Below are 25,648 nucleotides of genomic sequence, written 5' to 3' on the forward strand. Positions count from 1 at the left end.
GCCCTCAGGCAGTGCCTGGCCCATCCCTGGCAGCCATGCAGCTTTCCCAGCCCCCACTGCTGCAGCCCCCCTGACCAGCCCCCCAGCCCCCCCCAGCTGTGCTGGCCCAGCCCCCCGTGTCCCCAGCCCAGCAGGGCCTGCTCCCAGCCCTGGCCCTGCACACAGCCAAGGCTGCAGAGGTCATCCCAGCACCTACCCCCAGGCAGGGAGAGCCCCCCCTGGCCAGCACAGCACCCTTGGGTGCAGCTGGGATCCACAGCAGCTTGGGGAGGGACACCAGGCACCCCCTGAGCTCCCCAGGCAGCAGTGGGGACAGCCCAAAGCAGCCCAGGACAGGCAGTCAAGGCAGTGCCATTGTGCAGGCAGCGTGGGGCCAGCAGCTGGGCTGTGCTGCAGCAGGGACGAGAGCAGACCCCGAGCTGGAGAGGCTCTGAAGCCCTCAGGCCAGGGCTGGGTGCCAGGCAGGTTGCTGCTGGCAGAGAGGGGCTCTGGGGCCTTCCTCCACTACAGCCTTACAGCTCCTGGGCCTGCCAGCTGTGACCCACAGGGTGGGCACCCTCCTGCCTCACTGCTGGAGGGGCTGAGCAGGGTCCTGGGCAGCAGGCTGGGGCCAGCAGCCAGCTCCTGGGGTGCTCAGATGCAGAGGTGGCTGTGGGGGGCAGTGGGAGAGAAGGCAGCAAAGCCTCCAGGGTCCAGCCTGGCCAGCTGCCCCCCAGCTCCCCTGGCCACAACCCAGCAGCTCCAGAGGCAGCAGCTGGGCCTGGTGCTGTCCTCTTCACAGCCAGGGCTCCTGGGGGCTGCTGACCACTTGCTGCCCAGCAGGGAGCACTGCCAGGGGCCCTGGGACACAGCCTGGGGACTTTGCCAGCCCAGGCAGCTGCAGGCCCAGCCAGGGGCTGAGCAAGTGCCAGGAACCAGCAGGCTCACTGCTCCCAGTGCCAGCTGCTGGGGGGCACAGCAGGCCCTGGGGGAGGGCAGGGGCTGGCCAGCAGCTGCCAGGGCAGCCAGATCAGTGCCACAGCTGTGGGCATCAGTGTGCCCACACAGGGGGATGGGGGCTGAGCCACCTGTGGTTGGCAGCTGAGGGGCCTGGCAGTGCTGGAGCGCCTGCCACGCTGCCAGTGCCCCAGAAGGGGGCTGAAGGCCAGGCTCAGGAGCAAGGAGAGCTTCCAGTGCTGCCCCCACCATCCTGCCCTGGCAGGCAGAGAGGGGCAGCTCTGGCTAACACCCACCTGGGGCTCTCAGGGCCAGGGTGCTGCCCTCCTGCACCCAGCCCTCATCTCCCTCCTGCTGGAGGGCCAGCTGACCCCAAGGGGGTTCCCTTCTCTCTCACCATGGGCACCTCCACTGCTGCCCCACACTCACTGCCAGGCAGGCACTGCCTGCCCTGTCCTGTGCTCACTGCTCACAGCACCACCCCCACACTGAGGGGCAGCCTGGGGGTACCACTGCCCCCAGGGCACACAGCCTGGCCCAGCATCCCTCTCTGCAGCCCCTGATGGCATGGACACAGCAGCCAAGCCGCCCAGTCCCACCTCTCTCCCCTGGCTGGCACCCAGGCTGCCACACTCCCTTCCCTCTGGGAGCAGGCAGCACTCAGAACTTCCAGCAACCTGGAGCCCTCTGAGGGAGCTCCCAGCTGGCTGAGCCAGACACCCTCCTGGGTGGTGCCCAGGCAGCCCTTGCTTTTCCACAGCCCTGTGGCTGTGGCCCAGGCTGCAGCCAGGGCTGTGCTGCCCTGCTCTGGGAGCCCACAGCGCTTCAGACACCCAAGGCCCTGCAGGAGATCTTCTCCTGCCCTGCAGATTGCAAACGTCCACCCAAGCCTCTCCTCAGGGGAGGTCTCTCTGGCCCCAGGGCTGCCCCAGCCCCCTCCTCTCCACTCCGACCGAAGGTCCCCCCCCGGGAATGCTTTCCCCTTCCTTCCTGCCCCCTCCCGGCTCCGGGGCCGGCCTGGAGGCAGCACCGGGGGGCGGCCCCGGCGGGGCCGGCTCTGCATTCACTGCTCCAGGAGGTGAGGAGGGTTAGAGGCCTGTGAGGTCCACGATGGCTTTGATGAAGATGGCATCGTCCCGCACGTAGGAGCTCTTGGCCTCCATCAGCGACACCGGGCAGAAGAGGGGGCAGCCGCTGGCGATGTTCATCTCGGTCACGGGGCGCTGGAAGGAGGAGGAGCTGACGTCGGGGCGGAAGGCGTCGATGATGTGCTCCCGGTTGTTCTGGTCCAGCAGCATCAGCGTCACCTGCGGGGCAGCGTGGGGAGGGCAGCAGAGAGCCTGAGCCGAGGGCGCCCCGCGGCCGGCCCGCAGCGCAGCGCAGCGCAGCGCAGAGCTGCACCCAGGGGCGCCGCAGGAACCTCCCACACCCTGCCCGGTCACTGCCAGCCTCCGGCAGCACCGGCCTGGCACACTGCCTCTGGCAGCCTGCAGCTGCCCAGCGCTCCCCCCAGCGCACACCGGGCGGGTGGCACTCGTGCCTGGCACACTGCCCCCTCAGCCAGAGCCTGCAGGAGCAGCACTCCGAGCTGCTGACTGCAGGTGAGCAGCAGCTGCACCCTGAGCACCCCTCCCTCACCCTGAGCACACAGCAGCTGCACCCTGAGCACCCCTCCCTCACCCTGAGCACACAGCAGCTGCACCCTGAGCACCCCTCCCTCACCCTGAGCACCCCTCCCTCAGCCTGAGCACCCCTCCCTCACCCTGAGCACACAGCAGCTGCACCCTGAGCACCCTCCCTCACCCTGAGCACACAGCAGCTGCACCCTGAGCACCCCTCCCTCACCCTGAGCATGCAGCAGCTGCACCCTGAGCACCCCTCCCTCACCCTGAGCACACAGCAGCTGCACCCTGAGCACCCTCCCTCACCCTGAGCACACAGCAGCTGCACCCTGAGCACCCCTCCCTCACCCTGAGCACGCAGCAGCTGCACCCTGAGCACCCCTCCCTCACCCTGAGCACCCCTCCCTCACCCTGAGCACGCAGCAGCTGCACCCTGAGCACCCCTCCCTCACCCTGAGCACGCAGCAGCTGCACCCTGAGCACCCCTCCCTCACCCTGAGCACGCAGCAGCTGCACCCTGAGCACCCCTCCCTCACCCTGAGCACCCCTCCCTCACCCTGAGCACGCAGCAGCTGCACCCTGACACCCCTCCCTCACCCTGAGCACCCCTCCCTCACCCTGAGCACACAGCAGCTGCACCCTGAGCACCCCTCCCCCACCCTGAGCACCCCTCCCTCACCCTGAGCATGCAGCAGCTGCACCCTGAGCACCCCTCCCCCACCCTGAGCACCCCTCCCTCACCCTGAGCACACAGCAGCTGCACCCTGAGCACCCCTCTCTCACCCTGAGCACCCCTCCCTCACCCTGAGCACCCCTCCCTCACCCCGAGCACGCAGCAGCTCTGCTCAGGCCCAGAGGCACTGCGCTGCCCTGCCCTGCCCGGGGGCGCGGAGGCAGCAGAGTCCTTCCTCCTCCCCCCGGGAAGCTGAGGGATGTGCTCCAGAGGCACAGGCCTGGCCCAGGGCTGGCCCCAGCCTACCTTCTGGTTGAAGGGCCAGCGCAGCAGGGCGTCGTTGGGGCCCTTCATCACCACGAAGAAGAGGGAGAGGTGCGTGCCGCGCCCCGTGCCGTCCCCGTTCAGGTACACCCGCAGGCACAGCTTGTAGCCATACTTGCTGGTGTAGAAGGCTGTCAGAGAGAGCAGCACAGGGGTCAGCAGCAGGCACAGCTTGTAGCCATACTTGCTGGTGTAGAAGGCTGTCAGAGAGCAGCACAGGTCAGCAGCAGGCACAGCTTGTAGCCATACTTGCTGGTGTAGAAGGCTGTCAGAGAGAGCAGCACAGGGGTCAGCAGCAGGCACAGCTTGTAGCCATACTTGCTGGTGTAGAAGGCTGTCAGAGAGCAGCACAGGTCAGCAGCAGGCACAGCTTGTAGCCATACTTGCTGGTGTAGAAGGCTGTCAGAGAGCAGCACAGGGGTCAGCAGCAGGCACAGCTTGTAGCCATACTTGCTGGTGTAGAAGGCTGTCAGAGAGCAGCACAGAGGTCAGCAGCAGGCACAGCTTGTAGCCATACTTGCTGGTGTAGAAGGCTGTCAGAGAGAGCAGCACAGAGGTCAGCAGCAGGCACAGCTTGTAGCCATACTTGCTGGTGTAGAAGGCTGTCAGAGAGCAGCACAGGTCAGCAGCAGGCACAGCTTGTAGCCATACTTGCTGGTGTAGAAGGCTGTCAGAGAGAGCAGCACAGAGGTCAGCAGCAGGCACAGCTTGTAGCCATACTTGCTGGTGTAGAAGGCTGTCAGAGAGCAGCACAGGTCAGCAGCAGGCACAGCTTGTAGCCATACTTGCTGGTGTAGAAGGCTGTCAGGGAGAGCAGCACAGGGGTCAGCAGCAGGCACAGCTTGTAGCCATACTTGCTGGTGTAGAAGGCTGTCAGAGAGCAGCACAGGTCAGCAGCAGGCACAGCTTGTAGCCATACTTGCTGGTGTAGAAGGCTGTCAGAGAGCAGCACAGGGGTCAGCAGCAGGCACAGCTTGTAGCCATACTTGCTGGTGTAGAAGGCTGTCAGGGAGAGCAGCACAGGGGTCAGCAGCAGGCACAGCTTGTAGCCATACTTGCTGGTGTAGAAGGCTGTCAGGGAGAGCAGCACAGGGGTCAGCAGCAGGCACAGCTTGTAGCCATACTTGCTGGTGTAGAAGGCTGTCAGAGAGAGCAGCACAGGTCAGCAGCAGGCACAGCTTGTAGCCATACTTGCTGGTGTAGAAGGCTGTCAGAGAGCAGCACAGGGGTCAGCAGCAGGCACAGCTTGTAGCCATACTTGCTGGTGTAGAAGGCTGTCAGGGAGAGCAGCACAGGGGTCAGCAGCAGGCACAGCTTGTAGCCATACTTGCTGGTGTAGAAGGCTGTCAGAGAGAGCAGCACAGGTCAGCAGCAGGCACAGCTTGTAGCCATACTTGCTGGTGTAGAAGGCTGTCAGAGAGAGCAGCACAGAGGTCAGCAGCAGGCACAGCTTGTAGCCATACTTGCTGGTGTAGAAGGCTGCCAGAGAGAGCAGCACAGGGGTCAGCAGCAGGCACAGCTTGTAGCCATACTTGCTGGTGTAGAAGGCTGTCAGGGAGAGCAGCACAGGTCAGCAGCAGGCACAGCTTGTAGCCATACTTGCTGGTGTAGAAGGCTGTCAGGGAGAGCAGCACAGGGGTCAGCAGCAGGCACAGCTTGTAGCCATACTTGCTGGTGTAGAAGGCTGTCAGAGAGAGCAGCACAGGTCAGCAGCAGGCACAGCTTGTAGCCATACTTGCTGGTGTAGAAGGCTGTCAGGGAGAGCAGCACAGGTCAGCAGCAGGCACAGCTTGTAGCCATACTTGCTGGTGTAGAAGGCTGTCAGAGAGAGCAGCACAGGTCAACAGCAGGCACAGCTTGTAGCCATACTTGCTGGTGTAGAAGGCTGTCAGAGAGAGCAGCACAGGTCAGCAGCAGGCACAGCTTGTAGCCATACTTGCTGGTGTAGAAGGCTGTCAGAGAGAGCAGCACAGAGGTCAGCAGCAGGCACAGCTTGTAGCCATACTTGCTGGTGTAGAAGGCTGTCAGAGAGAGCAGCACAGGTCAGCAGCAGGCACAGCTTGTAGCCATACTTGCTGGTGTAGAAGGCTGTCAGAGAGAGCAGCACAGGTCAACAGCAGGCACAGCTTGTAGCCATACTTGCTGGTGTAGAAGGCTGTCAGAGAGCAGCACAGGTCAGCAGCAGGCACAGCTTGTAGCCATACTTGCTGGTGTAGAAGGCTGTCAGAGAGAGCAGCACAGGTCAACAGCAGGCACAGCTTGTAGCCATACTTGCTGGTGTAGAAGGCTGTCAGAGAGCAGCACAGGTCAGCAGCAGGCACAGCTTGTAGCCATACTTGCTGGTGTAGAAGGCTGTCAGAGAGCAGCACAGGTCAGCAGCAGGCACAGCTTGTAGCCATACTTGCTGGTGTAGAAGGCTGTCAGGGAGAGCAGCACAGGTCAGCAGCAGGCACAGCTTGTAGCCATACTTGCTGGTGTAGAAGGCTGTCAGAGAGCAGCACAGGTCAGCAGCAGGCACAGCTTGTAGCCATACTTGCTGGTGTAGAAGGCTGTCAGAGAGCAGCACAGAGGTCAGCAGCAGGCACAGCTTGTAGCCATACTTGCTGGTGTAGAAGGCTGTCAGAGAGAGCAGCACAGGTCAGCAGCAGGCACAGCTTGTAGCCATACTTGCTGGTGTAGAAGGCTGTCAGAGAGCAGCACAGAGGTCAGCAGCAGGCACAGCTTGTAGCCATACTTGCTGGTGTAGAAGGCTGTCAGAGAGCAGCACAGAGGTCAGCAGCAGGCACAGCTTGTAGCCATACTTGCTGGTGTAGAAGGCTGCCAGGGAGAGCAGCAGAGGTCAGCAGCAGCCCCAGCAGGGCTGGCACCAGCAGCTGCCACTCAGACCTGGGGCTTGAAACCCCTGCAGCAGAGGTGCTCTGGAAAGCCACCAGGCAGCTGCATGTGCCAGAAGCAGAGCTCTGTGTCACAGGGCAGGGCACCTGCTGGCACCAGGGGCACAAGGCTGAGGCAGGTGAGCTGCACTCTACCATTGGGACCCCAACCACCCTGCACAGCTGGGCACAGGCTCTGGCACCTTGAGCTCCCTTGCTCTGGGACCATGAAGTGATCAGAGCTGTGCAGGGCCACAGGAGCAGGTCTCAGAAGGGGACCTGTGGCCAATTGCCCACTGCCAGCAGCACAGAGCTGTGCCTCATGCCCAGGGAGGCTCAGCAGCCTCAGGGACAGGGCTGGAGCCTGCAGCTGCTGTCCTCCTGCAGGCCTTGGTGCCCCTTCCTCAGCAGCCAGAGCAGCACTAGCAGAGGCACTGCAGCTCCACTGGGTGAGGAACAGGAGCTCAGGGCTCTGTCAGCCACTTCCCTCCTGGCAGTCCCCAGCCCACTTCCTCTGATCCTCCCTCTCCACCTGCAGCCTTTCAGAGAAGATGCCACCCAAGCAGCACATCCTCAGTGCCCATCTGGGACTCAGCTCTCCTGGCACCCTGTGAGTGTGCATCTGGACAGGGCACTGGAAGGGCTGGGCAGGGCAGCAGGGGCAGCCAGAGGAGGCAGTGGGCAGGCAGAGTGCTTGTGCCCTGCCAGCACGAGCTGGGCACCCAGCTGCCCACCTGCCTGAGCAGAGGCAGCAAAGAAGAGCCCAGCAAGTCACCCCCAGCCTCTGCCAGCCAGCAGCAGCCTCTCTGCCCTGCCTGGCTGCCTGCCCCTGCTGAGGCCTTCCTGCAGGATCTGCCTTTTGGAGCCCAGGGCTCTGCAGCCCCCACAGCACCAGTGCCAGTGCTGCTGCCTCCCCCTTGCCTTCACACTGGTTTCATGCAGCACTTCCTCTCCTTCACATTTCAGTGCAATCCAAAGCACTGCACCAATTTCCCTTCTCATGCCACCTGCAGCCTTGGCCTCTGCCCTCCCAGCCCAAACAGCCCTGGTCTGGCTGCTTCCCTTCCCAGGGCGACAGCCACATCCTCACCAGGGCACCTCAGCCAAAGCAGCAGCAGGAGCCAGGATCTCTGCACCTGCTCCTGGAGGGAACCAGGCCTTGCAAAATGAAGCCCTCAAGTGCTGCCTTTGCCAGCAGCAGCCCTGGCACCAGCCAGGCCCTGCCCTTGCAGTCCCTCCAGCACAGGAGCAGCCTGTGGGGAGCAAGCAGCAGCACAGCAGGGCTGGGGGCACACCAAGTGCCTGTGCTGCTGGGGAGAAAGGGGACAAAAGCCCTGAGCCCTGCCACTGCTGCCAGGCACAGGAGGGGCCCTGCCACTGCTGCCCTGCCACTGCTGCCAGGCACAGGAGGAGCCCTGCCACTGCTGCCCTGCCACTGCTGCTCTGCCACTGCTGCCAGGCACAGGAGGGGCTCTGCCACTGCTGCCAGGCACAGGAGGGGCCCTGCCACTGCTGCCCTGCCACTGCTGCCCTGCCACTGCTGCCAGGCACAGGAGGGGGCCCTGCCACTGCTGCCAGGCACAGGAGGGGGCCCTGCCACTGCTGCCAGGCACAGGAGGGGCCCTGCCACTGCTGCCCTGCCACTGCTGCCAGGCACAGGAGGGGCCCTGCCACTGCTGCCAGGCACAGGAGGGGCCCTGCCACTGCTGCCCTGCCACTGCTGCCCTGCCACTGCTGCCCTGCCACTGCTGCCAGGCACAGGAGGGAGCCCTGCTACTGCTGCCAGGCACAGGAGGGGGCCCTGCCACTGCTGCCAGGCACAGGAGGGGGCCCTGCCACTGCTGCCAGGCACAGGAGGGGGCCCTGCCACTGCTGCCAGGCACAGGAGGGGCTCTGCCACTGCTGCCAGGCACAGGAGGGGCCCTGCCACTGCTGCCCTGCCACTGCTGCCAGGCACAGGAGGGGCCCTGCCACTGCTGCCCTGCCACTGCTGCCAGGCACAGGAGGGGCCCTGCCACTGCTGCCCTGCCACTGCTGCCAGGCACAGGAGGGAGCCCTGCTACTGCTGCCAGGCACAGGAGGGGGCCCTGCCACTGCTGCCAGGCACAGGAGGGGGCCCTGCCACTGCTGCCAGGCACAGGAGGGGCTCTGCCACTGCTGCCAGGCACAGGATGGGGCCCTGCCACTGCTGCCCTGCCACTGCTGCCAGGCACAGGTAGGGTCCTGCCAGCCTGCAGGATGGAGCAGGAGGCAGCAGTGACACCAGGAGCAGCCATGTGTCCAGGGCATGGACAGACAGATGCCTGGACAGACAAAGGCTCTCACACTGAGCAGCTTCAGCCCTTTCCCTCCCTTGGCCTGACTCAGGTCCTTTCATCTCACCTTCTGAGTCTAAACAGCTCCCAGCCTCTGCAAGGCCCCCAGGTGGCAGCAGCCCAGGGAGGGGCCCAGCAGCAGCAAGCTGGGGCAGAGTTGGCTGGGACACCATGGCCAGAGGACAAGGCTCAGCTCTGCTCAGCACCTCCCTGCAGACAGCCTCTGGGGATGCTCAGCTGCCCTTCAGCAGGGTGCAGAGGGGCAGGGGGCAAGCCCTGAAGCAGCTTTCCTGGCTCTGGGAGCAGGGAGTGCAGGGATTGCCCCCAGCTCCTGCTGCCTTGGAAGGGAGAAGCTGCCTGCATGTGCAGAGCCTCAGCAGCACCTCAGCAGCCCTCAAGGAGGAGAATCCTTGTTTCCACTTTTCAAGAGGAAAAGGACCTTGAGCAGCCCACAGCCAGGAAAGAGATTCTGAAGTGGATGAAAGTATTGACTTCTCTGGGGGCCCAGCCACACTCTGCCTGGTCACAGCACCAGGAGGGGGCTCTGGGCATCCTCCCAAAGCTCCTGAGCACGCTGGGAGCTCAGCAGCCCCTGCTCAGGCAGACACCACCTCACCTCCTCAGCCAGCCTGGGTGGGCTGAGCCCCCCAGCAGCACTGGAATGCTGTGAAAAGGCTTTCAGCTCACAGCCAGCAGCCTGGGAAGCACCTTCAGAAGCAGAGCAGCCAGAGCAGCACCTCCTGCTCTCTGTGCAAGAGCCTCCTCGGTGAGGGGAGCAGCACTGGGCTGGGGCAGTGGGGCCAGGAGAGCCTCTTCCCCAGGCAGCTGTTCAAGCACCTCCCTGTGTGTGGCTTGGCCTCTGTTCAGCCACTGCCTCCTGGCTGCCCTGGGCACTGAGATGTACTCCTGGGGCTCTGATGTGTCCTGCCTGCCTGCTCCACTTCATTGCTGGTGTGAGACTGACCTGCTGGGAAGCAGCTCTGTGGAGATGGAGCTGGGAGTCACCACTGTGCCCCCAGGGCCAGTGGCCTCCAGGGGAGCATTCAGAAGTGTGGCCAGCAGCTCAGGGGAGGTTAGAATAAACCTTTAGAATAAACCAAACCAGGTTGGAAGAGACCTTCAAGATCATCGTGTCCAACCCATCAACCAATCCAAGCCACCCAAACAGCTAACCCATGGCACCAAGCACCCCAGCAAGTCTCCTTCTGAACACCTCCAATGACAGCGACTCCACCACCTCCCTGGGCAGCACATCCCAATGGGCAATCACTCTCTCTGTGTAGAACTTCTTCCTAACATCCAACCTGAACCTCCCCTGGCACAGCCTGAGACTGTGTCCTCTTGTTCTGGTGCTGGCTGCCTGGGAGAAGAGACCAACCCCCACCTGGCTACAACCTCCCTTCAGGTAGTTGTAGAGAGTGATAAGGTCACCCCTGAGTCTCCTCTTCTCCAGGCTGAGCAACCCCAGCTCCCTCAGCCTCTCCTCACAGGGCTGTGCTCCAAACCCCTCCCCAGTTTTCTTGCCCTTCTCTGGACACCTTCCAGCAGCTCAACCTCCTTCCTAACCTGAGGGGCCCAGAACTGGACACAGGACTCGAGGTGTGGCCTAACCAGTGCAGTGTACAGGGGCAGAATGACCTCCCTGCTCCTGCTGGCCACACTGTTCCTGATGCAGGCCAGGATGCCATTGGCCCTCTTGGCTGCCTGGGCACACTGCAGGCTCATGTTCAGCCTACCATCAACCAGCACCCCCAGGTCCCTCTCTGCCTGGCTGCTCTCAGCCACTCTGCCCCCAGCCTGTAGCTCTGCCTGGGGTTGCTGTGGCCAATGTGCAGCCCCTGGCACTTGGATGTGTTCAATCTCCTGCCCTTGGCCTCTGCCCATCTGCCCAGCCTGTCCAGGTCCCTCTGCAGAGCCTCTCTGCCCTCCAGCAGATCAACTCCTGCCCCCAGCTTGCTGTCATCTGCAAACTCACTGCTGATGGACTCAATGCCCTCATCCAGATCATCAATGAAGATGTTAAAGAGCACAGGGCCCAGCACTGATCCCTGGGGCACACCACTGGTGCCTGGCTGCCAGCTGGCTGTGGCACCATTCACCACCACTCTCTGGGCTCAGCCTCCAGCCAGTTCCTAACCCAGCTCAGAGAGCTGCTGTCCCAGCCAGGGGCTGACAGCTTGGCCAGGAGTTTGCTGTGGGGGATGGTGGCAAAGGCCTTGCTGAGGTCCAGGCAGACCATATCCACAGCCTGCCCCACATCCACCAGGCAGTCACCTGATCATAGAAGGAGATCAGGTTGGTCAGGCAGGATCTGCCCTTCCTAAATCCATGCTGGCTGGGCCTGATCCCTTGGCCATCCTCTAAGTGTTGTGTTATTGCACTCAGGATGACCCCTCCTCCCCCTCTACTCTGCCCTAAGGGGCTTGACTCTGGAGTACTGGGTCCAGTTCTGGGCTCCCCGCTTCAAGAGAGAAGGAAATATTGGAGAGAGTCCAGGGGAGGCTCCAAAGCTGCTGAGGGGCCTGGAGCAGCTCTGGGGGCAGCAGAGGCTGAGAGCCCTGGGGCTGAGAGCCTGCAGAAGAGCAGCCCCAGAGGGGAGCTGAGCAATGCTCAGCAAGAGCTAAAGGAGCTGTGGGGGGCAAGAGGCTGGGGCCAGGCTCTGCTCAGTGGTGCCCAGGGACAGCACAAGGGGCACTGGGCACAGACTGGCACCCAAGAGGCTCCACCTGAACAGGAGGAGAAACTTCTTTGGTGTGAGGCTGCTGGAGGCCTGGAGCAGGCTGCCCAGAGAGGCTGTGGAGTCTCCTTCTGTGGGGAGCTTCCAACCCCCCCTGGGCACTGTGTTCCTGGGCAGGCTGCTGTGGGTGCCCTGCTGGAGCAGGGCTTGGGCTGGGGGAGCTCCAGAGGTCCCTTCCAGCCCTCACCCTGCTGGGACTCTGGGATTACAGTCTCTGAGTATTTTACCCCTGACTGAAGGGTCAGCAGGGCCATTCTAGAGCTGCCAAGGACCACCTCCTTCAGCAGCACTTCCATGTGGCCACACACAGAGGCTCAGGCTGCAGGGGAAGGGAGGCAGAGCCCCCCCGGGCCCAGGGCACCGCTCCAGACCCCGCAGGCAATCACCTGGAGAGAAGATGGCAGGAGAGCGACCTGTGATGGCCTCCTGGCGCCTCCTGGCGAACTCTGTGATCTTCCAGATGAAAACTCCATCGTAGGTGGAGGCCTCCAAGCCTCGGAGCTTCTCCTCCATCTCGGCCAGGGCCAGGTCCTTGAGGCCGATGCTCCGCTCCAGCTGCCGGACCTGCGCGGGCACACGGCCTGCTCAGCACAGGGGGCAGGGGGCAGCAGCCCCTCCAGCACAGCTGCCCAGAGCAGACAGGGGCACAGCAGCTGCTGGAGCTGCCTCCTGGAGCCCTTCTGCCTCCACACAGCTCGCTGCTTCAGCTGGAAACCTGCCCCCAGCAGGTGGAAGATGCCCAGGAGCAGCTCTGCCCTGGCAGCGGCACGGGAGCTGAGGGGGGGCAACACCCCCCCCAGCACTGCACCAGAGCTAGAGTGAGGGAGAACCACCTGCCCCCAGCCCAGGCCTCCAGAGGGTCAGGAGGCCTCTGTTGACAGCAGTCTGGGCAGCTCCTGGCTGGCAGAGCAGAGGTGTGGTGCAGACTGCCCAGCTGCAGGACAGCAGGCAGGGCTCGGCGTGCCCAGGACAGCCCCAGACCAAACTCAGCACAGGGCTGCAGCACGGCATCAGTGAGCACCCCCTGCAGAGGGCTGAGGAAAGAGGGCAGCCCCAGGGCTGCAGGGGGATGCAGTGAGATGCTGAGGGCTCTGTCCCTCCCTGGCACACTCCAGCAAGCAGCCAGGGCTCAGTGCCTGCGGGGCTCTGGCGCCGCGTGGGGCAGCTCAGCCCCTGCTGGGCTAGCACCCCAGGGCTGGCCCGGGCCCCAGGGGGTCTCAGCTCTGCCTGCAGCTGCGTGGAGCTGCAGGCCCAGGCAGGGAGGCTGTGCCAGCTGCCAGGGTGGGAAGGGCAGCGAGGGAGCCTCTGCTGGGCCTCACCTTGGTGCTGAGGGTTTCGATCTTCTCCTGGTCCAGGCGGTGCTGGCGGCTGTAGGCCTCGGCCGTCAGGGACACTCTCTCCACCTCCCTGTTGAGCACGCAGACGATGTTCTCAAAGGTCATTGTCTTCCTCTCCAGAGCCTCACACCTCCCCAGGAGCTCCAGCGACCTGGAGAGCTCCGACTCTGAGCACAGGGAGTTCTCTGCCAGCAGGGGGGAGCTGCCCTGCGATGAGGGAAGGGCAGGGAGGGCCTTCAGGTCTCCAGCCCCAGCCTTGAGGCTGAGCACGAAGCTCAGCAGCATGTAAAGGTGCTCTGGCAGACACTTGCTCTCATGCTCCAGCAGCTTGTCATTGTCCACCTAAATGAAGAGAAACACAGCCCCCAGTCAGCAAGCACCACTGAGCAGTGTCCTGCCCGTGGGGGCAGAACCTCAGCGTCAGGCTGTGAAGAGGGAAGCCCCCAAGAGCTAAACCCTGCTAGGGGCAGGGGGCAGGGGCTCTGCTCTGCTCTGCTGCAGCAATGCTGCAAACCACAGGCCAGGAGGGCTGCCTCACATTCCCCCACACTGCTGTGCTCTGCCTTCCTCCAGCACTCCTCCAAGGGCTCTGTCAGAGGGCTGCAACAGCGCCAAAGGGCAAAGCCTCAGCTGCCCCCACCCCGAGGGGGGAGCCCCAACAACATCACCAACAGCAGCAGGGAGAACTGAGCCCCGTGGAGAAGCATGGCCTGGGCCCAGTTCTGTGCTCACAGCTGACAGCAGCATCACCACCAGGGCCTCAGGGCACTCAGGGTGCCCTCCAGAAGGAGGTTTCCTACAATCACAGAGGGGGCTGGGAGGGACCTGCAAAGGCCACCCAGCAGGGACAGCCCCAACCACAGCAGGCTGCTCACAGCCCCAAACCACCTGACCTGGAATGGGACCAGGCAAGGGGCAGCTCTGACCTCTGGGCAGCCTGGGCCAGGGTCTTATCACCCTCAGTGCTAAAAATCTCCTCTCCATGAAGCCCATTCCCTGGACAGCCAAGCTCTGGAGAGCAGATGATGCTAAGGGGCTGAAACACCACTGTGCTCAAGGCTCTGAACACAAACACCTCCACCACTCTGGGTGGCAGCAGCTTGGGAGTTAACTCTGGAACAGAGACAAACACCCAGAGAGCAGCCCTCAGCAGCAGAGAGGGAGCAGCCCTCAGGAGCAGAGAGGGAGCAGCAGAGCAGCACTCAGGAGCAGAGAGGGAGCAGCAGAGCAGCCCTCAGGAGCAGAGAGGGAGCAGCCCTCAGGAGCAGAGAGGGAGCAGCACTCAGGAGCAGAGAGGGAGCAGCACTCAGGAGCAGAGAGGGAGCAGCAGGGCAGCACTCAGGAGCAGAGAGGGAGCAGCACTCAGGAGCAGAGAGGGAGCAGCACTCAGGAGCAGAGAGGGAGCAGCAGAGCAGCCCTCAGGAGCAGAGAGGGAGCAGCAGAGCAGCCCTCAGGAGCAGAGAGGGAGCAGCCCTCAGGAGCAGAGAGGGAGCAGCAGGGCAGCACTCAGGAGCAGAGAGGGAGCAGCCCTCAGGAGCAGAGAGGGAGCAGCAGAGCAGCACTCAGGAGCAGAGAGGGAGCAGCAGGGCAGCCCTCAGGAGCAGAGAGGGAGCAGCAGAGCAGCCCTCAGGAGCAGAGAGGGAGCAGCAGAGCAGCCCTCAGGAGCAGAGAGGGAGCAGCAGAGCAGCCCTCAGGAGCAGAGAGGGAGCAGCCCTCAGGAGCAGAGAGGGAGCAGCCCTCAGGAGCAGAGAGGGAGCAGCCCTCAGGAGCAGAGAGGGAGCAGCCCTCAGGAGCAGAGAGGGAGCAGCCCTCAGGAGCAGAGAGGGAGCAGCCCTCAGGAGCAGAGAGGGAGCAGCCCTCAGGAGCAGAGAGGGAGCAGCCCTCAGGAGCAGAGAGGGAGCAGCCCTCAGGAGCAGAGAGGGAGCAGCCCTCAGGAGCAGAGAGGGAGCAGCACTCAGGAGCAGAGAGGGAGCAGCCCTCAGGAGCAGAGAGGGAGCAGCCCTCAGGAGCAGAGAGGGAGCAGCCCTCAGGAGCAGAGAGGGAGCAGCCCTCAGGAGCAGAGAGGGAGCAGCCCTCAGGAGCAGAGAGGGAGCAGCAGAGCAGCCCTCAGGAGCAGAGAGGGAGCAGCAGGGCAGCCCTCAGGAGCAGAGAGGGAGCAGCAGAGCAGCCCTCAGGAGCAGAGAGGGAGCAGCCCTCAGGAGCAGAGAGGGAGCAGCCCTCAGGAGCAGAGAGGGAGCAGCCCTCAGGAGCAGAGAGGGAGCAGCCCTCAGGAGCAGAGAGGGAGCAGCCCTCAGGAGCAGAGAGGGAGCAGCCCTCAGGAGCAGAGAGGGAGCAGCCCTCAGGAGCAGAGAGGGAGCAGCCCTCAGGAGCAGAGAGGGAGCAGCAGAGCAGCACTCAGGAGCAGAGAGGGAGCAGCAGAGCAGCCCTCAGGAGCAGAGAGGGAGCAGCAGAGCAGCACTCAGGAGCAGAGAGGGAGCAGCAGGGCAGCACTCAGGAGCAGAGAGGGAGCAGCCCTCAGGAGCAGAGAGGGAGCAGCCCTCAGGAGCAGAGAGGGAGCAGCCCTCAGGAGCAGAGAGGGAGCAGCCCTCAGGAGCAGAGAGGGAGCAGCCCTCAGGAGCAGAGAGGGAGCAGCCCTCAGGAGCAGAGAGGGAGCAGCCCTCAGGAGCAGAGAGGGAGCAGCCCTCAGGAGCAGAGAGGGAGCAGCAGAGCAGCACTCAGGAGCAGAGAGGGAGCAGCAGAGCAGCACTCAGGAGCAGAGAGGGAGCAGCAGGGCAGCACTCAGGAGCAGAGAGGGAGCAGCCCTCAGGAGCAGAGAGGGAGCAGCCCTCAGGAGCAGAGAGGGAGCAGCCCTCAGGAGCAGAGAGGGAGCAGCAGAGCAGCACTCAGGAGCAGAGAGGGAGCAGCAGGGCAGCACTCAGGAGCAGAGAGGGAGCAGCAGGGCAGCCCTCAGGAGCAGAGAGGGAGCAGCAGGGCAGCACTCAGGAGCAGAGAGGGAGCAGCAGAGCAGCCCTCAGGAGCAGAGAGGGAGCAGCAGGGCAGCCCTCAGGAGCAGAGAGGGAGCAGCAGGGCAGCACTCAGGAGCAGAGAGGGAGCAGCAGAGCAGCCCTCAGGAGCAGAGAGGGAGCAGCAGGGCAGCCCTCAGGAGCAGAGAGGGAGCAGCAGGGCAGCCCTCAGGAGCAGAGAGGGAGCAGCCCTCAGGAGCAGAGAGGGAGCAGCAGAGCAGCACTCAGGAGCAGAGAGGGAGCAGCAGGGCAGCCCTCAGGAGCAGAGAGGGAGCAGCCCTCTGGAGCAGAGAGGGAGCAGCAGGGCAGCCCCCAGGAGCAGCATGCAGCCCTTACCACCCTCAGCCAGCCCCCAGGAGCAGCATGCAGGCCTTACCACCCTCAGCCAGCCCCCAGGAGCAGCATGCAGGCCTTACCACCCTCAGCCAGCCCCCAGGAGCAGCACGCAGGCCTTACCACCCTCAGCCAGCCCCCAGGAGCAGCAGGGCAGCCCCCAGGAGCAGCATGCAGCCCTTACCACCCTCAGCCAGCCCCCAGGAGCAGCAGGGCAGCCCCCAGGAGCAGCATGCAGGCCTTACCACCTCAGCACAGCCGACTGCCTGGAACCTGCAGGGCCCCCTGGGGCTGCCGCACGTCTTCACGTGGTTCCGAAACTGGAGAGGAAGGCAGGCAATGTCATCCCAGTGTCAGCAATGCCAGCCCTGCATGTCCCCAGCAGCTCCCCTCCCACCTCACTGGTGCCCCAGGAACTGAAGAGGACCCCAGGAACAGCCAAGGCACTGCTCAGCAGCAGCTGCCAAAGCCTCTGGTGAGGCCTGTGACAGGAGGCAGCACTGGGAGCTGAGGGAAGCTTCCCTTCTCTCTCCTGCCAGCCAGGAGGTCACTGCTCACCTGAGCATGCAACCAGCACAGGCAGATGTGGATGCTGAGCAAGCAGCCTCTGAGGGCAGGGGGAGGGAAGGTGTCAGCAGCAGCCCTCTCAAATGCCATTCCCCCTGGAGTGCTTCACCTGGCCCTGCTGGGGGGGGCAGCTTTGCCCCCAGCTCAGCACTGTCAGACTGAGAACAGAAAGCTTCCTGCTGGTCCTGCTGAGTGCTCACAGCAGCTCCTGCAGCTGTGCCAGGCAAGATGCTCTGCTGGCCTCAGCAGCCCCTCGCTGGGGGGTCCAAGCACACTGCCCTGTGGCCACCTCTCACCTGGCAGCTGCTCTGATAAGGGAGGCCAAGGGTGGGGGCCCTGCAAGTGGCTACCAAACTGGACTCAGGGCTGGCTGCCAGACCACCAGGCTGTGCTGCCAGGCACTGAGACCTGCCAGGCACTGAGACCTGCCAGGCACTGAGGCTGGGGAGCTGGCCAAGGGAAGCCTAAATGAGCAAGGGCAGAGTCCTGCCCCTGGGGAGGAACAGCTGCAGCAGCAGCACTGCCCTGGGGGTGAGCTGCTGGAGGGTAGCTCACTGGAGTGCTGGTGCACAGCAAGCTCTGCATGGGACAGCAATGTGCCCTTGGGGCACCCTGGAGCACATGAAGGATGTGGCCAGCAGGTCAAGGGAGGTTCTCCTGCCCCTCTGCTCTGCCCTGCTGAAGCCACAGCTGGAGCACTGTACTCAGTTCTAGAGTCCCCAGCTCAAGGGGGACAGGGAACTGCTGGAGAGAGCCCAAGAGAGGCTGTGAGGGTGAGGAAGGGACTGAACATCTCTGTGAGGAAAGGCTGAGAGGCCTGGGGCTGCTGAGCCTGGGGAAGAGCAGCCCCAGAGGGGAGCTGAGCAAAGCTTAGCAGCATCTGAAGGCTGGGGGGCACGAAGGGGGCAGGCTCTGCCCAGTGGTGTCCTGAGACAGGACAAGGGGGAGGGAAAACTCTGCTGTGAGGCTGCCCAGGGAGGTTGTGGAGTCTGCTCTGGAGACTTTCCAAAGCCACCTGGATGTGTTCTGTGTGCCCTGCCCTGGCAGGGGGCCTGGGCTGGGTGACCCCCAGGGGTCACTTCAATTCCACTCTGGTTCCATGAGTGCAAAGCTGGAAGTGCTGTGAGCCAGGCTTTGAGCCCCATGGACAGCCCCCATCTGCAGCCAGAGCTGGCACTGAGCTGTTCCCCTCCCACTTGGCCACAGCCTCTGCCTCCCTCCCTGCTCTGATGCTGGACCCCCCACCCCCCACAGCCCCATGGATACCTTCTCCCTTGGAATCTTCTTCCCACAGCCCTCACAAGTCAGGGGAAACTCAGGGCAGACTTCATCATGAGCCTGTGAAAGAAGGGAGAGGAGAACACTTGGCTCTCTGAGGGAAGCTCCCCAGCCCCACCAGAGCCCCTTCCTGCTCCATGACAGCAGAGCCTTGTGCTGTGCTCCACCAGCCCCCAGCCAGCCTGCCCCCTGGCAGCCATCCCTGCTGGCTCACTGGGCCACCTCCAGCCTGCCAGGGGGCTGGCTGAGAAGCAGCCTCAGCCTTGCCTTGAGAGCTGCTGCCACGATGGAGCTCCTAAGGCCAGTGATTGCTTTGGTGGACAGGGAAGGCAGCAGGAAGCTGCACCTGTGCCTCTGCCAGGGAGATGCAGGCCCAGGCAGGCCGAGTGCAGCCTCTGCCTCAGCAAGAGCCTTGCTGCACTGCAGTGCTGATCAGCTGCACCAGGAGCACCCAGCCAGCTCCACACATGCTGGGCAGGGCTGTCTGAGGCCAGCTTCCCATTCCAATCAGAAAAGGGTTTTCCAGCCAGCAAGGAAAAGATTGGACTCCTGCTTCAGCCCCCAGGCCCTGCAGCCCCCAGCCAGAGCAGACCCAGTCCATGGAGCTGGACAAACGGCCAAGGCCATGGGGCACTGCCTCAAGGGGAGTGCCAGGACCTGCCTCTGCCCTGTGCCAGTCCCACACTGCCAAGGCCTTCCCTCCCCCACCAGCAGCTGCAGCGAGGCTGCAAATGCCACCAAGAGGCAGCTCAAAACTCAGCTCACAAGAGAAGGAAGGATCCTGCCAGGGGGAGCAGGAAAGCAAACCAAGAGTTCAGGGAGCAGTGGTCTGAGCCCAGACACTGAGCACTCAGCTGGGACAGGCACAGGCTCAGTCCTGCTCCCACAGCACCAAGAGGAGAGTGGAACCCCCCCGTGGCTCAGCTTGGGCTCCTTCCTTACCCTCTCTCCTCATTATGCTCCCAATGGGCCTCAGTGCCCTGTCCCTGGAGCAGTGTGGGGCAGCAGGGCGCAGCGTGGGGCAGCGTGGGGCAGTGCTGCCTGCATGCAGCCCACTGCCTGCAGAGGAGGAGGAGCAGGAGGCAGGGCTGAACCCTTTCTGCTGCCCTCCCTGCTCTCCAGTCCTGCAGACTCCACAGAGCCTCTTGCCCAGGGCCCACAGCCTGCTGGCAGGGAGCAGCTGGGCTGGGGGCAGCTCCACTCTGCAGCTATTGACACAGGCACTATTTCAGACCACCTCCTCCCGTGCCAGGGTGCCAGGTGTGAAACCACCCCCTGCAGCCCCCACTGCCTGCACCCTGCCTCCACAGCACCCATGACACAGCCAGCCTGCCAAGCATGCCCAGCCTGCCATGCCCAGCCTGCCAAGCATGCCCACCCTGCCATGCCCAGCCTGCCATGCCCAGCCTGCCAAGCATGCCCACCCTGCCAAGCATGCCCAGCCTGCCATGCCCAGCCTGCAGCACCAGCAGGGGGCCAGCCCCACACAGCCAGGCAGGAGGAGCAGCTGCTGCCTGTGCAAACAGGCACAGGAGCAGCAGCTCCCACCAGCACAGCTCCAGACCTCTGCACCCCCCCGCCGCACCAACCTCCCCCCTGCACCAACCTCCCCCCTGCACCAACCCCCCCCCTGCACCAACCCCCACCCTGCACCAACCTCCCCCCTGCACCAACCCCCACCCTGCACCAACCTCCCCCCTGCACCAACCTCCCCCCTGCACCAACCTCCCCCCTGCACCAACCCCCCCCCGCACCAACCCCCACCCTGCACCAACCTCCCCCCTGCACCAACCCCCACCCTGCACCAACCTCCCCCCTGCACCAACCTCCCCCCTGCACCAACCTCCCCCCCTGCACCAACCTCCCCCCTGCACCAACCTCCCCCCTGCACCAACCTCCCCCCCGCACCAACCTCCCCCTGCACCAACCTCCCCCCTGCACCAACCTCCCCCTGCACCAACCTCCCCCCTGCACCAACCTCCCCCCCGCACCAACCTCCCCCTGCACCAACCTCCCCCCTGCACCAACCTCCCCCCTGCACCAACCTCCCCCCTGCACCAACCTCCCCCCCTGCACCAATCCCCCCCTGCACCAACCTCCCCCCCGCACCAACCTCCCCCTGCACCAACCTCCCCCTGCACCAACCTCCCCCCTGCACCAACCTCCCCCCCTGCACAACCCCCCCCTGCACAACCCCCTCCCCCCTGCAGCAGCCCTCTGGGGCTCTCCTGGAATCCTCTGCCCCCTCCCCCCCCCGTGCAGGCCTCGAAGCAGCGCTGGCTGGCAGCACTGGCTGGTGCCGCTGGCTGGCGCCGCTGGCTGGCAGCACTGGCTGGTGCCGCTGGCTGGCACTGCTGGCTGGCAGCGTGCTGCAGGAGGCCCAGCCCAGCCAGCAGCCAAGCACCAGGGGCTGGCTGGAAGCCTGGGCTGCCCTCCCCTAGCAGCAGGGCAATCCTGCTGGTTCCACCTGGCCCAAACCCACATCCCTCAGCCTCTGCAGCAGGGAGATCTCTGCCCCTCAGCTCTGCAGCAGGCATCCCTTCCGTTTCCATCTGAAACCATCCCCCCTTGTCCTGCCAGCCCCCCTCACCAACAGTCCTTCCCCACCTTTCTTGCAGGCTCCCCTCAGGTACTGAAAGGCCACATTAAGGTCTCCTTGGGCTTCCTCCTCCCCAGGCTCAGCCCAACCACCTCAGCCTTGCCTGAAGGCTCTGTCCCCTCCAGCTGAGCTAACTGAGCTTTCCTTCCAAAGGTGGAGAGCAAAGCAGAGGGAGGCTAAGCTGGCTGGAAGCCACATGGTGACCACAAAATGTTCCACCTCTGGTCTTCAGAGCTCAGTGGAAGGCACCAAGGGGACTCACAACCTCCCCACATGGCTATCCCAAAGGCTGTGACTTGGAGTTCCCCTCTGAGGGCCACCTGCTGCCCTTGGTGCAGGAGGTGCTGCGGTGCTGGTGGCTGCATCATCAGCCCCTGGCAGCACTGCTCATGCTGACCCCTGCAGAGACCTCCCTCCCTCCCTCCCACCTGCACTGCCCCAAGGGGACAGCCTCAGGGTCAAGCCTCCATGACCTCCATGGAAGGGTGGTGTTGCCACCTGCCAGGCTCTCCGAGCTGCAGGTCCAAAGCTGCCTCCTCTGCCTCACAGGCAGCATGGAGCCCAGAAGGGCTGCTCCAGCCTGAGGCACCCAGGACAGGGAGAGGAGCTGGGGTGGGTGTCTGTCCCACCTGAGCTGCTGCTGAGTGCCTCCAGCTCAAAGCTGATTTCTTTGCTCTGTAAGTGTCCAAGTGTGTGTGGTTGTGGCTTTGACTCCTGCCAGATGCATGGAGCCTCAGAGACATCTCTGGAGGCGTGAAGAGCTGCCCACAAGCCCCAGAGCTGTGTTCACACTGACACAGAAGGGACACAACAGCACCCACCTCAGCTTCAGAGCTGTTTGCTCTCCAGGGGCAGAGCTGGGCCACCACAGGAGGGTTGAGATGTTCACAGGAGCTAGGAGCCGACCCTCTGCAGCTGGGGCTTTCCACTCCCCTCCTGTACAGGGCCTCAGGCACTGCCCAGGGCTCACCTCCCACCACCCTGTGTGAGGGCAGCCTGCCACAGCTCTGCTTGGAGGAGCCTAAGCAAGGCCAGGTCTCACTTGGGGAGCTGTGGAAAGCAAAGGTGTGGCAGAGCCCTTCCACAGCAGGAGGTCCTTTTGGTTCCCTGCATGTGCCCAGCAGGACCCTCCCACAGAAAGTGATCTGATCCTGGACCAAACTGCTGAGCCAGCTGCAGCTGGCTGCAAACTGCACCTCAGTGTCCCCACTTGCAGCCAAAGCCCTCAGACAGAGCCAGGCAATGCTGCACTGGGCTCAGAAGCAGGGCTGGATGCTCTGCCACAGCATCACCAGCTGTGGGACCACAGCACTGCAAATGCTGCTTCCCATGCAGACAAGATCACAGCATGGCTCAGCTCAGAAGGGACCTCACAGATCATCTACCCCAACCCCTGCCATGCCCAGGGACAGCTCTCAACCACACTCAGCTGCTCCAGGCCTCATCCAGCCTGGCCTTGAGCACCCCCAGGCAGGAGGCAGCCACAGCCTCCCTGGGCAGCCTGTGCCAGTCTCCCCAGCCTCACACTGAAGAACTTCTTCCTCAGCTCCACTCTAACCCTGCTCTGCCTCAGCTCCAAACCCTTCCCCCTTGGCCTGGCTCCAGACCCCCTCAGGAGGTCTCTCTGCAGCCTTCCTGCAGGATCCCTTCAGGCAGCTCTGAGGTTCTGCACCTTCCATGCTCTCCCAGGCTTCAACTGAAGTGAACTCTTCAAAGCCATGGTGACAACTGCAAGGGAAACACCTCCCCTCCCACTTGCACTGGGGCAGCTCTCAGCACAGATGGCAGTCAGCCACCCTCAGCAGCAAAGCTCATCTCCTCCTCACAGAAACATCTTCCCCTCACTTCACCTTAAACCCTCCTGTCAAGATCAAGCTCAAAACTTGGTTCCCCTTCCACAGTGCAGACACTTCCATTTCCTTATGTTTCAAATCATTCTGTGTCTCCTGAGATGAACCAGACCCAGCTGAGCAGCCCCCTGCAGCCCCCTCCTCCCAAAGGCACCTCCAGGCAGGCTGGGGAGGGACTGCTCAGAAGGGGCTGTGGGGATAGGAGGAGAGGCAATGGTTTGGAACTGGAGCAGGGCAGGGTTAGGTTGGACATCAGGAGGAAGTTCTGCACAGGGAGGCTGGGGAGAGCCTGGCACAGGCTGCCCAGGGATGGAATTGAAGCTCTGTCCCTGGAGACATTCAGGGTCAGCCTGGCTGTGACCCTGGGCAGCCTGCTCTGGCTGGAGCTGTCCCTGCTGCCTGCAGGGGGCTGGACAGGATGAGCTCTGAGGCTCCCTTCCCACCCAGTGCAATCTGTGACTCCATGAATCACAGTCCTGATGGATGGTGAGGAAAGGGAGCTGGCAGGATGGGAGGCACAAATAGAAGGTAGAGGGGAACTGGAAGCATGCTGTGGAAGCAGAGGGGAGGTGTGGGTGCTGGAGGCACTGCAAGGCAAGCAAAGCAATGCTCCAGTGCTGAGGAACCACAGCCCCCCTCCACCCGGGTCTCACAGAGTTTCCTTGGTCCTTCCTTCTGCTCTAAGGGCCAGGTGCAGGTCCTGCAGCCCTCCTCAGACCTTCCACACCAGCCTTAGGGCTCCTGCCCACAGCCTGCTCTTCTCTGAGTACATTCAGGCAGACTCACCAGGAAAGCCACACATAGTTTCATAGTTTCATTCAGGGTTGGAAGGGACCACAAGGATCATCTAGATCCAACCCCCCAGCCTTAGGCAGGGACACCCCACACTAGATCAGGCTGGACAGAGCCTCATCCAGCCTGCTCTTAAACACCCCCAGGGACAGGGCCCCAACCACCTCCCTGCACAACCCATTCCAGGGCTTCACCACTCTCATGGGGAAGAACTTCCTCCTCCCCTCCAGCCTCAATCTCCCCACCTCCAGCTTCATTCCATTCCCCCTAGTCCTATCACTGCCTGAGATCCTGAGCAGTCCCTCCCCAGCCTTCCTGGAGCCCCCTGCAGATACTGGAAGGCCACAATGAGGTCACCTGGGAGCCTTCTCTTCTGCAGACTGAACAGCCCCAACTCCTTCAGTCTGTCCTCACAGGAGAGGTGCTCCAGCCCTCTGATCATCCTCGTGGCCCTTCTCTGGACACCTTCCAGCACCTCCAGATCCCTCTTGTAATAGGGGCTCCAGAACTGGAGGCAGTACTCCAGGTGGAGTCTCACCAGGGCTGAGCAGAGGGGGAGGATCACCTCCCTTGCCCTGCTGGCCACACTTCTCCTGATGCAGCCCAGGATCTGATTGGCTTTGCGGGCTGCAAGTGCACACTGAGAGCTCCTGGTGAGCTTCTCCTCCCCCAGCACCCCCAAGGCTCTCTCCTCAGGGCTGCTTTCCAGCCAGTCCCTGCCCAGCCTGCATTTGTGCCTGGGATTGCCTCGACCCAGCTGCAGGACCCTGCACTTGCTCTTATTGAACTTCATGAGGTTGGCTTGTGCCCAGCTCTGCAGCCTGTCCAGGTCCCTCTGGATGGATCCTTTCCCTCCAGCTGTCTGCTGCACCACACAGCTTGGTGTCAGCAGCAAACCTGCTGAGGGTGCACTCAGTGCCACTGTCCATATCACTGACAAAGATGTTGAACAAGACAGGTCCCAGGACTGATCCCTGAGGGACTCTGCTTGTCCCTGGCCTCCACTGGGACATGGAGCCATTGACAGCCACTCTTTGGGTGCAGCCATCAAGCCAGTTCCTTATCCATCCAGTGGTCCGCATGGGAAGAGGCTCCTGAAGCAAAGGAAATCCCCTCCAGCCCCCCCGCACCCTGCTTGAGCCAAATGCCTCCAAATGTTTCCAAAGTCAGACAAATTCCTTTGTGAACCCTGGAACAGCTCCGGGGCTGCAGGCAGCTCCGAGCAGAAGTGCAACTCTCGCCTCTGCGGCTGGCACACTTTCGGTTTTCTAGGTCCCTCTGAGCCCTGAACTCTCTGCCCGAAGAGAAAGCAAAACTGAAAGCAGTCTGCTGGAATTCGGAGGCTGAGGAGCTGGAGCCTCCCAGCTGCAGAACCTCTGCTCCTCCTGGGCACAAACCACGGCAGCGGCAGCGGCAGCTCCCCGCCGGCAGCGGCAGGCTCCGGGCAGGAGCACAAGACCGAAATTAGCAAACAATGAATCCGCCCGGAGGGACTTTCCTGTCCCGTCGGAAATAGCCGCAGCAGGGACTTTCCATGGCGGAGCTGCTGCGGCGCCTTCCCCCCGCTGCCGCTGCCCCTGCCCCCCGCCGCCGAGCCCGCCCAGGGCAGGCTTCACCTCGCTCCACCGCACCCTAAGAGACTCGGGGCTCAGGCAGCCTTTGGATGCCTGCTTTCATCAGCGCTCCCCAGCCGCACGCCACCCCCTGAGCGCTGACCGCGGGGCACAGCCCGGAGCTGCCGCAGGCAGGCAGCCGGCAGCAGGGCTCCCAGGAGCCAGACCCTGCCTGTGCCAGCGCTTCCCAGGAAAGCAGCAGCCCTTCCCGGCAGGGCTCAGGCTCAGCTGCCTGTGGGGTGGCATGCTGCGGGGCAGGCAGGAGAGGCAAGCTCCATCCTGAGCCGAGCCGACCGGCATGGCCCCAGCTGCCTGCTCCCGCAGAGCCAGCCCAAGCCCCGTGAAACATTGGCTGCTCTGGGCCTCTGGAAGGCTGGGTGGGGAGCACGGAACAGGCACAGCTTTGTCCATCCCCACGGCCCAGGGCGTCCCTCACCCCCGCAGCAGGCTGACACCCGGCCCGGGCCAGCTCGGGGCCCTTCTCGACTGCTGGCTGCACTCAGCCTGTGTTCAACCACTGCCAGGAGCACACAGGGAGAGCTTCTAGTAAGTGATGATTCTTGCTGAGCTCTGCAGGCTTTTGAAACCCAGGAAGGTCCCAGCACAAACGATAGCACTGGAGGCTGCTGACCAATGTGACTTGGCTCAGCCTGATGGAGAGGAGGTCACCAACTGTGGTTGCCCCTGGGCAGCGACTGCCAGGCTCTGGGCACCAGCAAGGAAAGCAGGAGTCAATATGCAGGCACCACCAGCACAGCCTGAGCAGCACACTGTACCCTCAAATGCAAGTCCCAAGC

General features: G+C 63.3%; 1 protein-coding gene across 4 annotated transcripts in view; it reads right to left on the minus strand.

Moving 5' to 3' along the window:
* Window positions 1-126: 126 nt before the first annotated feature.
* TRAF2 (TNF receptor associated factor 2) overlaps window positions 127-25,648 on the minus strand; it is a 32,166-nt gene continuing 6,644 nt past the window's right edge. For all 4 annotated transcript variants that reach the window (XM_068164192.1, XM_068164191.1, XM_068164193.1 and 1 more), the window contains 6 exons: window positions 17,986-18,057; window positions 16,398-16,472; window positions 12,800-13,159; window positions 11,867-12,044; window positions 3,538-3,686; window positions 127-2,243 (listed from right to left, as the gene is read on the minus strand). In XM_068164192.1, the coding sequence (XP_068020293.1) occupies window positions 2,025-2,243; window positions 3,538-3,686; window positions 11,867-12,044; window positions 12,800-13,159; window positions 16,398-16,472; window positions 17,986-18,057 (1,053 nt within the window). In that variant the 3' untranslated portion in view covers window positions 127-2,024. The remainder of the gene's footprint in view (window positions 2,244-3,537; window positions 3,687-11,866; window positions 12,045-12,799; window positions 13,160-16,397; window positions 16,473-17,985; window positions 18,058-25,648) is intronic.

The sequence above is a fragment of the Melanerpes formicivorus genome, unplaced genomic scaffold, assembly GCF_026170545.1.
Source record: "Melanerpes formicivorus ecotype bairdi unplaced genomic scaffold, bMelFor1.0.p_v2 SCAF_77, whole genome shotgun sequence".
Classification (NCBI taxonomy): Eukaryota; Metazoa; Chordata; class Aves; order Piciformes; family Picidae; genus Melanerpes; species Melanerpes formicivorus.